Source organism: Salmo trutta, chromosome 14, assembly GCF_901001165.1.
Source record: "Salmo trutta chromosome 14, fSalTru1.1, whole genome shotgun sequence".
NCBI classification, from domain to species: domain Eukaryota; kingdom Metazoa; phylum Chordata; class Actinopteri; order Salmoniformes; family Salmonidae; genus Salmo; species Salmo trutta.
In genome coordinates this window covers 83331941-83345301 of record NC_042970.1, presented here as the reverse complement: position 1 = coordinate 83345301, position 13361 = coordinate 83331941, and the positions used below count along the sequence as shown (strand labels likewise).

Sequence of the window (13361 nt, the reverse complement as noted above, 5' to 3'; positions counted from 1 at the left end):
ACCTGGGTCAGTGATACTATCTACTTCCTCCTCCTCTTCCTCTAGATCTGGAGCAGACACTTCCCTGTTCTCCACCTCTTCCACTCCTCTCTCTTTCTTCTCCTCTTTGACTGCTCTCTTCTCCTCCACCACCTGTTCTTCTTCTTTAACTTCTCTCTCTTCCCCTATCATAATCACATTGACTTCCAGTGGTTGACTGCAGTCCTCCAGCTTCACTGAGACCATCTCTGGATCCCTCTGTGAACTTCTCTGGGCTGGAAGGCCACAGCCAGAACCTGAGGACTCCATCAGCTTGGGTTCAGCCATAGTAGGCCCATGTGGTAGGTGGATCTGTAGGTGGTTTAGTCATAAGAGGCAGATACAGTGAAGGGTTGTTTTCTAAAGTCATAGCTTACTAGCTAGCTAACTAGCTATAGCAAGTTGTTAAAATTACAACTTTTCTCATCACAGGTTGAGTTAACTAATGACTTATTACCCAAAGAGACATTTAGCCAATTGTTACCCTAACGTATTTACTCTGAGGTGAAATCAGACTGCATGGGTTCTACTAGGTAGCATCAGGCTAGCCCTTGATCATGACTCTCAGTTCCATTCAATTACACATAAGAGTCATTGGACTAAGGCATCTTCTGTACGGGGTAGTTTTTGATACACACCTTTTTAGGGTTAGGATTCCCACACAGCCATATCTCCATGTTACTGCACGTGTTTGCAGAAGTCAGAGGGACCACCTGTGCTAATTAGCATGCTCCTAGCACCTGTGTGTAACGGAAGAAGGCCGCCTGAAACGTGTTGTAACTGAAAAATATTGTCGGCTGCAACTGTGATAAAGCCGGTTACAACAGTGTACATTTTGTATTTATGAAATTATTTTTGATGTCATATGAAAGTAGATGGCTTTATGTTTCTAGAACCGTATCGCAATAGAGAATCGATTCACTTTTAGATGGAGTATTTGGCTGTTTTGGCTGCCAGAGCCAGTCTACTTCTAAAAATACCATGTGCTTGGACCTTAAGATTAGAGTACATATTAGGTTAGCTAATTAACTATCTTTTAACAAAAGGTGGTGGTATATGCTTCGCCTTTTACTCTCTGCTGGTAACACAAGCTAGCTAAGAGTAACTTATGGTGGCTAGTTATCTGCCCTTGGTGGACGTCATTCCACCAATTTGACTTTCACTGAGGATTTGCAATGGGAGTCGGGGTTTATTTACACTCATAAATAGCTCAACAGATCATAAACTCACCTGTAAAAGTTGTACAGTAGCTAAGATTAATTATCGTCAATTGTTGACAGGGACACGATCAGGAACGTAAACTTCCGCGTTTTACTTCTCTTATTCTATGGTATAAAGGCGTTGACACAATTTGAATGTGCATGCCGCCACCTACTGCATGGTAGTAAGCTAGAGAACAAAATAAATGTCAATTTGCAGAAAAGGGAATTGTCCCCCACAGTGGGCACGTCATTAAACCCATTAAACCTAGCGGTCAAACACGGAAATGGTTCCAATCGTCTTTCCACCATTCATTTTTCACATAGTGAATTTTACAAACAATGTCAGCTACCATCAGGGGTGAAAGTAAGGCGGTGAGGTCCAGAATAGTGGAGGAACAGCTTACAGTAAAACATGAGCCTATCACAATAAAGAAAACATTAGGCTATTACACCATCATTTGTGTATCATTACTGCATGTCAGAGTCATGATAAATGAGCATAGATATAGCCTATGCTCAAAAAATGCCATTTGTTTCGACGGGAACACTGACATTTTGCCAAGGCAGAGATAAGTGGCTTACACCAAGACTTGCACAGACAGCAGTGGAGGCATACATATTGGTCTAATGACAATCACCAAATGTCATGACACTATTTGGTGTTTTGTGTAACAGATGTCACCACTGTTCGAAGGCTGGAAATATGTTGCTAGTGGGTGAACGTGTGTGGGTAGCCTAGTAAAGCAGACATATGAAATGATTGTTTTACAATCAGATGAAAACATCATGACTGGTTGTGTTTATGCCACAATAAAAGGCAATAGATTTATAAAGTCAAATGACAAATCTTCATGACTCACAGAGATGCTATTGAATTAAAAGGGATTCTATGTGTAATTATATGACTAGGCCCACAGAGATGCTATTGAATTCAATGGGATTCTTAATGCAATTATATGACTAAGCCCCACGGCAGGCCCCTCATTAGGCAACAGCCTAGAGCGGTAGTTTGACGAGGGCAGCATTTTCCATGCTAAACTGACAAAGACACACCTCCAACAACTCACATTATTCTGCCCAAAAAACAATGATAACTTCTCTCACACAGTGGCATGAGGGCTATTTAGGTGAGCGTTGATGCCGCCCAATGATAACCAGTGCCCACTTTGCCAAAGGCATTGGCGCAAAATATTTAGGTTGTCCATGCCCAGCACGCCTCTCTAAGGTGCTGTTGGAGAGACGCGGCCCTTCAGTGCTCCACCAACGCTCCATCAAATGAATTTAACATGAATTCTGTAGTCTACGGTCGAAAGAGTAGTAGCCTAGATGGTTTTACGGTAGCCTATAGACTGGAGACCAAATATAGGGTGAGTATTGGTTAAGTGGGACAGCTGGCAAAGTGGAACACTTATAAGCTTTGTAATGGATATATTTAAATGTATACAATAACATAACCACCAATCAATGCCTGTGTGTTTGTGAGGAAGTATGTGATGATAAAAAAATGGCTTCAATTGGTATGATGTCATCGTTATGGGCGTGGCCTCCCGTCTAACGACACGTCTCTAGAGTCGTACTGGTAAGTAAAATGACATAGTGTTCTGAGGTAACTAATGTAAAGGTTATAAAAAAACGAAAAAAAGATATTCAGTGTCTCATCACATATTTTGTAATGGGATGTAATTGTAAACAAAAGGCCTCTAGGCCATTTTAATGCAGAACAAATATTTTGGGGTATAATGAAATACATGTTTTCTTAACAGAAATCAATTTTCTAAATAGGATCAAATGTTATTTTTCCTCAAATCTGCTGTCAGCTAGCTTGTAGAAAAAGCTAGAATAGCTGCATTTTACTAAGAAAGATATTACCTCACCAATATTAAAACTCCTAGCTAGCTATATTCATAACCATACAGGTATATGATGACAGCTGTTAACATTCTACAAGGAAAGAGACACTTAATCAATTATATAATCATTAACCAGATCACCCCGGATACCAGACTTAGATGAGTCATAACTCAGTTCTAGAATGTTGTCATTGATGAGAATGGATCTAAAAATCTATTGACATTCAGAATTCTTGACTTTGTTTAAACACCCAGGCTGTATTGTAGTTTCATGACCAGAGACATCTTCAAAGGCACAGTATTTATTCAGAGTGGTACATGCATTCACACAGTCTTGATCTTTTGGATCCTTCCCATTGTATGATTGATATGTCAAGTGATAAAATCCCATGCTATCATTTTAAAGTTTATGGAAGAAATGCAATTGTCCTCATGTGAAAATGTTTTTATCAAGCCGTAATGTCATCAATCAAATCAAACTTTAGGCAGTGGTGTAAAGTACTTAAGTAAAAATACTTTAAAGTACTACTTAAAAGTATTTTTTTGGGGGTATCTGTACTTTACTTTACTATTTATATTTTTGACAGCTTTTACTTCACTTACATTCCTAAAAAAAATATTGTACTTTTTACTCCATACATTTCCCCTGACACCTAAAAGTACTAGTTACATGTTGAATGCTTAGTAGGACAGGAAAATTGTGAAATTAACCCAGTTATCAAGAGAACATCCCTGGTTATCACAACTGCCTATGTTCTGGCGGACTCACTAAACACACCTGCATCTTTTGTAAATAACGTCTAAGTGTTGGAGTGTGCCCCTGGCTAACCCTACATTTCTAAAACAAGAAAATGGTGGTGTCTGCTTTGCTTAATATAAGACATTTGAAATGATTTATACTTCTACTTTTGATACTTACGTATATTTTAGCAATTACATTGACTTTTGATACTTAAAACCTCTTGAAGTTCTCCGTCCCGTATGCGGGATCAACATCCAGCGTAAAATCATTTCGCCATATTCATAACCGAACAATAGAAAAATTTCATTTTTTTATTTTTTCAAATATAGGACTATTTTATATCGTTTTATAGATACACCTCTCCTGAATCGAACCACGTTGTCCGATTTCAAAAAGGCTTTACAGCAAAAGCAAAACATTAGATAATGTTAGAGGAGTATATCGTCAAAGTATTCACATAGCCATTTTCCGACCAACCCCATGCATCACAAATAACCAAAAAACAGCTAAATGCAGCACTAACCTTTGACAATCTTCATCAGATGACACTCCTAGGACATCATGTTACACAATACATGCATTCTTTTGTTCGATAAAGTTCATATTTATATATAAAAACAGCATTTTACATTGGCGCGTACGTTCAGAAAATATTTTCCCTCAAATACTGGCGGTGAATCAGCGCCACAATTTACAAAAATACTTGTCATAAACGTTGATAAAATATTAAACTGTCATTCAAAGAATTATAGATCAACATCTCCTTTATGCTAACGCTGTGAAAGATTTCAAAAAAGCTTCACGAGGAAAGCACTCTGCAATAATCTGAGTACTGAGCTCAGAAAAATACACTAGGCAATACAGATACCCGCCATTTTGGAGTCATCTAAAATCATAAATTGCATTAGAAATATTCCCTTACCTTTGATAATCTTCATCAGAAGGCACTTCCAGGAATCCCAGGTCCACAATAAATGTTGTTTTGTTCGATAAAGTTCATAATTTATGTCCAAATAACTCCTTGTTGTTCGAGCGTTCAGTTCAGCTACTCCAAATGTAGGAAGCGCGCGGACAATGTCACGACGAAAAGTAAAAAAAAGTTGTATTTACGTTCGTTCAAACATGTCAAACGTTGTAAAACATCAATCTTTAGGGCCTTTAGAACGTGAAGATTCAGTAATATTTCAACCGGACGGTTCCTGTGTCTTGAAAAACGTTTTGGAACAGAGGATCCACCCTCGTGAACGCGCACCAATGAAGTGATGTCCTTCCCTGGGTGACCAACTTCCCCATCTTCTCATTCGGTCTCTGTTCATCGTAGACGCCTCAAACAACTTTGTAAAGACTGTTTACATCTAGTGGAAGCCTTGGGAAGTGCACAATTATTACTACGTCACTGTGTATTCAATAGGAAACGACTTGAAGAGAGCCCATGCATCCAGATTTCCACTTCCTGGTAGGATTTCTCTCAGGTTTTTGCTTGCCATATGAGTTCTGTTATACTCACAGACATCATTCAAACAGTTTTAGAAACTTCAGAGTGTTTTCTATCCAAATCTACAAATAATATGCATATCCTAGCTTCTGAGTTTGAGTAGGAGGCAGTTTAATATGGGCACATATTTTTTTCCGAAAATGTCAATACTGCCCCCTATCCTTAAAGAGCTGTAAGAAGTTTAAGTATATTTAAAACCAAATACTTTTAGGCTTTTACTCAAGTAGTATTTTACTGGGTGACTTTCTTTTAAGGTATCTATACTTTTACTCAAGTATGACAATTTGGTACTTTTTCCACCACTGACTTTGAGTATTTAGTACAACCAATGCATTTCAAGGTGTTCAGTCATGCATTAAAAGGCATGTAACACTTAACCTCCTTCCTATTGGCAGGTCTCTATAGGTGACCAGGGGATTCTATTTGTGCTGCCATCAGTGAGCTAGCTATGTATTTAGCAATTAAATGTTTTTCCAGTAAATAAAATGCACATTGAGTGTTCCAAACATTAGAAACACCAACCTAATATTGAGTTGCACCCCCAGTTTGCCCTCAGAACAGTCTCAATTCGTTGAATGCTTTCCACGGGGATTCTGGCCCATGTTGGCTCTAATGCTTCCCACAGTTGTGTCAAGTTGGCTGGATGTCCGTTGGGTGGTTGACCATTCTTGATACACACAGGAAACTGTTGAGCATGAAAAACCAAGCAGCGTTGCAGTTCTTGACACAAACCGGTGCGCCTGGCACCTACTACCACACCCTGTTCAAAGGCACTTAAATCGTTTGTCTTGCCCATTCACCCTCTGAATGGCACACACACAATCAATCCATGTCTCAACTGTATCAAGGCTTAAAAATCCTTCTTTAACCTGTCTCTTACCCTTCATCTACACTGATTGAAGTGGATTTAACAGGTGACATCAACAAGGGATCATAGCTTTCACCTGGATTCACCTGGTCAGTCTATGTCACGGAAAGAGCAGATGCTCCTAATGTTTTGTACACTCAGTGTATAAAGCATTGGATAATTCATGATATTCTTGATACATTGTTCCCCTAAGGACTACAGCCACTACCAGAAACCTAGAGAATGAAAGACCTAACCTGTATGAAAAGGAAGGCCAGGCCAGTCACTGATAAAGCAAGCTCACAGAGTGAGTTAGACTCATTAGTATAGGTGTGTGACTGTTTTGTTTGCTGCAGTGCTGCTAAAATCAGAAGCTGTTGTTTTTTTTTAGTCCTGAAATAGTGACAACCATGTTTACAATACTGTTATTATCATGCCAGCTTCATATCAATATACAATACTCAAACACAACTCCAATGCAATACTTTCAATCCTCTACTTTGTTCACCATTATTTTTATAACATAATATAGCATTTATAACATGATACCCAGGTTCAAAAGGTTGTCACCCTATACAATAATCTAAAGGAAATTGTTCCTTCACCTCCACCATAATAACCATCATTTATTACCAGACACTCAAGGTTTATAACATCTTACCAGGGTTGAAGTGGTAAAACAATCGATTGTGTAAATGCTGAGCAGTGATCGAGATGATCAGACAAGTAACGTCAACGCTAATACAAGAACCCCTGCTCTACTGTAGAATAACAGGTGAGGTGATGGCTAATACAAGAACCCCTGCTCTACTGTCAAATAACAGGTGGGGTGATGGATAATACAATAACCCCTGCTCTACTGTAGAATAACAGGTGAGGTGATGGATAATACAATAACCCCTGCTCTACTGTAGAATAACAGGTGGGGTGATGGCTAATACAATAACCCCTGATCTACTGTAGAATAATAGGTGGGGTGATGGCTAATACAATAACCCCTGCTCTACTGTAGAATAACAGGTGAGGTGATGGATAATACAATAACCCCTGCTCTACTGTAGAATAACAGGTGGGGGGTCCTTTGTAGCTCAGTTGGTAGAGTATTGTGCTTATAACGCCAGGGTAGTTGGTTGGAGTCCCTGGACCACCCATACGCATGGATGTAAGTCGCTTTGGATAAAACCGGGCTGCTAAATGGAATATATTACCTATATTATAAATGTTGTTAATGTAGACTTTTTATTTGTAAATCACTGTGTTTATTTCATGAAAATGACTCCAACTATATTGTTTACCATTTATTTCCCTGAGCCTCCTTTAGCCGTTGGAATGCTCAGTCTGATTGCGGGGGCGTGTTGATACAAATGGAAATATATTTACATACACAGCACTGATTGGTGGATAGGATCGCCTCTAGACTCTAGAGCAGGGATCATCAACCAGATTCAGATATTTTTTTCCTCGCCCGGATGGTCATGGGGCCAGAACAAATTGAATACAGGAAGCCCAAACCGATAACATTTTATTAAAACATAATAATTTCAAACCTTGCTTACATTTGTATATGATAACATATATATCTTATGCGTGGGTATGCTTTAGAACAGATTTTCAAAATTCAAATCACTTGGAGCTGATTGGCTGGTGTTTTTACAATACAAAATGATACATTATTAGATTTGTTGGACAAGAAAACTTGGGGGGGCCAATCAAAACCACCCGCGGGTTGCCAGTTGGGCAACCCTGCACTAGAGCCTACCCCACAAACCTCTTCAATATAAGAGGATATATATGCAAATAAAAGATGATTGGTCAGATCAGATTGTGATGTCATGCTCTGGGACAAAAACTCTATCACACCTGAATAGGCTGAAAATCCTGGCAAAATAATATATTTTTTAAAAGTGTTATTTCAACCTTATTAAAACTGCTCTGCTCCTTTAACATCATAAGATGTGTTTACATGTGTTTTATTTCTGTGGTTTGAAGTTGACTTTCTTCTAAAGCAACAGAACTCTGTCCGGTGTCAGGGCTGTGATACTTTAACTGGTGTGTCTTCAGATTTGATGACTGACTGAAACTTTTCCTACATTGAGAGCATTGGTGAGCCTTTTCTCCTTTGTGAGTTTGCTGGTGTCTATTTAGGTGGTGCAACAGACTGAAAACCTTTCCACAATGGGAGCAGTGGTATGACTTATTCTCTGTGTGAGTTAGCTGGTGTGTCTTCAGACTTGAAAACTGACTGAAACTCTTTTCACACTGGGAGCAGTGATAAGGCTTCTCTCCTGTATGAGTTCGCTGGTGTGTCTTTAGATCTGAAGACTGAATGAAACTCTTTCCACACTGAAGGCAGTGGTAAGGCTTCTCTCCTGTGTGAGTTCGCTGGTGTGTCTTTAAGTAGCTTGAATGACTAAAACTCTTTCCACACTGAAAACATTTGTGAGGCTTCTCTCCTGTGTGAGTTCGCTGGTGTATCTTTAGATCTGAAGACTGATTGAAACTCCTCCCACACTGGGAGCAGTGGTAAGGCTTCTCTCCTGTGTGAGTTCGCTCGTGTGTCTTTAAGTAGTTTGAATGACTGAAACTTTTCCCACATTGAGAGCAGTGGAAAGGCTTTTCTCCCGTGTGTATTCTAAGATGATTTTTCAGGGAATCAGGTCGCTTAAAGCCCTTCCCACATTGGGAGCAGTGGATAGGCTTCTCTCCTGTGTGGATCAGCTGGTGTCTACTTAAGGTCTGTGAAAGAGGAAAACTCTTCCCACAAACAGAGCAGTGGAAAGGCTTCTCTCCTGTGTGAGTTATCTGGTGTTTCTTTAGTTTGCTTGGTGCCTGAAAACTCTTCCCACATTGACCACAGGGGTAAGTCTTCTTTCTTTTGATAGTCTTTTTGCATGGTATGTGAGTTGGACACACGGAACTGCCTCTGCAATCTGAGCAGGGGTGGGGCCTACAAGTGTGCCTTCTTAACTCCTCTGGCTCATAGAAACTAGTGAAACAGTCCATGCAGTGGTGATGTTTCTGTCTTGAGTTCCTCTGTCTGTGTTGTTTATGGTTTCCTGATGCTGTGGAACTGGGCTCACTGTCTGAACCTGGGTTGGAGCTCTCTCCTGTGAGAATATGGACAGATAAAGGGTTAGAATCAGGAACAGAGCATTGGAGGGGGTTAAATAGTCCTGTTGATGCAAGCATACACACAATAAGAGTTTTAGAATCCCCTGTGGCCACCAAGGCACCAACCTCTCTCTGTACTCCACACCTGAACTTACCTGGGTTAGTGATACTATCTACTGCTGCCTCCTCTAGATCTGGATCAGACACTTCCCTGTTCTCCTCTTCTTCGACTTCTCTCTCTTCTTCTTCTAGTCCTCTCTCCTTTTTGACTTCTGTCTCCTCATCCTCTTTCACACCTCTCTCCTCTGTCTCCTTGATGACTGCTTTCTCCTCCAGCTCTTCTTTGACTTCTGTATCCTTGTGTTCCTTTTCAATCTCCATCTCCTCCTCTTTGACTGCTCTCTTCTCCTCCACCTCCTCTTTAATCTCTATCTCCTTATGGTCCTCTTTAATCTCCATCTCCTCCTCTTTGACTGCTCTCTTCTCCTCCACCACCTTTTCTTCTTCTTTAACTTCTACCTTCTGTTCTTCTTCTTTAACTTCTACCTTCTGTTCTTCTTCTTTAACTTCTCTCTCTTCCCCTATCATAATCACATTGACTTCCAGTGGTTGACTGCAGTCCTCCAGCTTCACTGAGACCATCTCTGGATCCCTCTGTGAGCTTCTCTGTGATGGAACACCACAGCCAGAACCTGGGGACTCCATGGACTTGGGTTCAGCCATGGTAGGCTAGTAGGTAGGTGGATCTGCAGATAGTTTAGTAAAAAGCGGCAGATACAGTGGAGGGTGATTTTCACTCTGCCAAGTCAAGTTACACTCCAAACACTGATTTTCTAAGGTCATAGATAGCTAGGTAACAGCTTCCACGTTTCTCATCATAGGTAGAGTTGGCTTGCTAACTGATCAGAGACTCCTAGCCAATTGTTTCCGTTACGTATATCTGGTATTTTCTCTGAGGTGAAATCAGACTGCATGGGTTCTACCAGGTAGCCTTAACTTGAGTTAGCTAACTAGCTACTTAAAAAGATGGTTGTACTGTATATGTTTTGCCTCTCAGCTAGTAATTGGCTGGACAATAGAACGAGTCAAAATTCACCCAAGGCTGAAAAACAGCAAAAGAACGTTTGCTAAGCTGGAACACTAGCGCGAGCCCATAGCAAATGAATAGTATCTCAAAAGTGCTGTACAGAAACCCAGCCTAAAACCCCAAACAGCAAGCAATGCAGGTGTAGAAGCACAGTGGCTAGGAAAAACTCCCAAGAAAGGCCAAAACCTAGGAAGAAACCTAGAGAGGAACCAGGCTCTGAGGGGTGGCCAGTCCTCTTCTGGCTGTGCCGGGTGGAGATTATAACAGCACATGGCCTAGATGTTCAAATGTTCATAAATGACCAGCATCTTCAAATAATAATAATCATAGTAGTTGTCGAGGGTGCAACAAGTCAGTAACACAAGAGTAAGTGTCAGTTGACTTTTTCATAGCCAATCATTGAGAGTATCTCTACCGCTCCTGCTGTCTCTAGAGAGTTGAAAACAGCAGGTCTGGGACAGGCAGCTCGAATGTTCGCTTCGAATTGAATTCGACCTGCTTTGCTTTATCTTGGCCAGGTCGCAATTGTAAATGAGAACTTGTTCTCAACTTGCCTACCTGGTTAAATAAAGGTGAAAAAATAAAAAATAAAATTCGCCTAAATTTATTTTACCACCACAATCTGTTCCTCGGACGAAACTGGGAAAAAGACAACTTGTGTAGAAAGTAAATATCCGCACCTCGATGGTGTCAACTGTGCTTATGTCTGCGTAATGAGAAAGTAGGGAAAAATGAAAACGTCGGAATATTTCTGGTCTAGTGATGACGACAAACGAGCTCACTGCCAAGACTTACATAATTAAATTTTTAACTAGGCAAGTCAGTTAATAACAAATTCTTATTTACAATGATGACCTACTGAGGAACAGTGGGTTAACTGTAAGTCGCTCTGGATAAGAGCGTCTGCTAAATGACTTAAATGTAAATGTAAATGTTTTTACCTTGTCAGCTCGGTATTTCGATCCAGCAACCTTTTGGTTACTGGCCCAACGCTACCTGCCTAGTATTTTTGTTGTTTAAATTTTGACTATACATGAGCATGCATCATTGCCAACAATAAGCTAGGAATGGAACATTCGGAAGGCGAGTTGGTACCACAATATAGCTTCGGTCCCTCTCCTCGCCCCAACCTGGGCTTGAACCAGAGACCCGCTGCACACATCAACAACTAACACCCACGAAGCATCGTTACCCATCGCGCCACAAATGCCGCGGCCCTTGCAGAGCAAGGGGAATAACTTCTTCACGTCTCACATAGCGCTGTGACGTCACCCGATTGAAACGCTATTAGCGCCGCTAATTAACTAGCCATTTCACATCGGTTACACCACGGTGCTCAATAGAACTAATAGTAGCTGGCAGGGTGAAAATGTCCCTACAATAAGGCCTGTTTTTTCGTGATTACTTCAAATCGACGGCAAGCAGTTGGTAAATATGGTCATATTATTAAACTGGGCTCCACGGCGGATGAAATTAACTCGTTTTTATCAGAATAAAGCGTTAAAAATGTCATGTGCCCAGCCTACTAGTAAGAAAACAAGCTAGGTAGCTAACGCTAACAGTAGATAGCTACGTTATTGGCCCTCGGTACCCGTTATAACACCATTTGCTCTATCACCGACGATTGTCAATGGAAGTCATGCTTTAGGCACGCTCATAATTAGTTCAACATATCACAAACTCACCTTCAAACGTTGTGGCTAAAAGTCTTTATCGACAGTTGTTTGACTGAGTAAGAACACGCAAGGTTAAAAACCAAGGATGTAAACTTCCGGATGCGTTCTTCTTCTTTAAGGGCGGAATATATGAAACAATGGTGTATTACCGCCACCTGCTGGATGGGGTGAAAACGGAACTTCTTGTTAATTTGGCAAGTTTAACACCTGCGCAGTGAAAGCAACATAATCCACCTTCTTTAAGATCAGTGTTTCAGGATCTCTCAACAGGTGAATTACATTTTCAGTTGGCTACGGTGTAATCCACTGCTAATTCCTCCTCATTTCCACTATCTCCTTCAACAACGTGCACTGACTCCGCATAGGAGACCTACTGGACAGCTACTCCAACCTTCTTCACCCTCACAGGGCACTCCGGGCAGTCAGGAACATGATTCCCAGCACAATTGCAGCACCGTACACTCTCTGACTCTGAAGCAACATTTATTTTGTGACGAAAAGGAAAGTAGTGGGTGCATGTCGAAAGCGCCCTGCTATAGGTTAGACGGTTCTGATTGAGTTTCTTCCTCCTTCCGTTTCTTACCACACAACTAAGCCTACCATATATTGAGCTACCATACTGCAAGAGTATGGATTTCAGTTTTAAAAACAATGTGAGCCATATTTCACTGTTCATTTTACACAAATAATTGTACATTTTCAGTTATAAAACTGACGATTGTTTATTTTCGATTGTACTATTGCTTCATGAGTTGTATGCGTGTGCTTACTGTGACTGTCACCCTGGTATTGGCTACTAAGTAGCTACTTCCCAGGTCGTTTCTGGACAGTAGTGCTTGTCAAGCGGGGGCGAAGGTCAATGTGTCCAGTATACGCAGTTTCTCTGGATCCCCGCAAGGTTGGAGTTAGCCCCCTGTCTTGTTTTGTACGCTTTGTACAAAATAATAAAACACAGTACTACAGGATATTTCTTAACGCAGCTCTTTATTAGCTACAACTGGCATGTTCACCTATCTCCAACCATGATCAACTGACCATGACCTAACCATCTGGGTGGTCTTAACCAATCATAGCACAGTATGATACAGCGGTAAAATGCCTCCAATTATAATTCAGTATGTTTACACATATGAATATTACATCCCCCTTCTTTTAAACAAAAGAAAATGTTTACATATTCTAAGCGTTTCTTTTGAAAACATGCTCTGTAGTTTGAACTCAAGATAAGTAACCATTTATATTGCATACTACACCAACTGAATCAACATAGACTCTTGTGCGATATGATGCTGAGCATGCTTCTGTGTCAGTCAACAGCTCTTGTGGTGTTGCA

At 40.6% G+C, this 13361-nt stretch overlaps 1 protein-coding gene across 5 annotated transcripts in view; it reads right to left on the bottom strand.

Moving 5' to 3' along the window:
- The window catches only part of LOC115147703 (zinc finger protein 239), a 34590-nt gene extending 22464 nt beyond the window's left edge, over window positions 1-12126 (bottom strand). The window contains exons 1-4 of one of the 5 annotated variants that reach the window (XM_029690002.1): window positions 12038-12126; window positions 9812-10011; window positions 9421-9679; window positions 7664-9261 (exon numbers count right to left, since the gene is read on the bottom strand). In XM_029690002.1, the coding sequence (XP_029545862.1) occupies window positions 8114-9261; window positions 9421-9679; window positions 9812-9988 (1584 nt within the window). In that variant the 5' untranslated portion in view covers window positions 9989-10011; window positions 12038-12126 and the 3' untranslated portion in view covers window positions 7664-8113. Of the gene's footprint in view, window positions 1-2; window positions 331-656; window positions 759-1248; window positions 1558-7663; window positions 9262-9420; window positions 9680-9811; window positions 10012-12037 lie in introns of those variants that run through there. The other 4 variants (XM_029690008.1, XM_029690003.1, XM_029690007.1 and 1 more) reach the window with 4 other exon arrangements.
- Between the last annotated feature and the right edge of the window lie 1235 nt (window positions 12127-13361).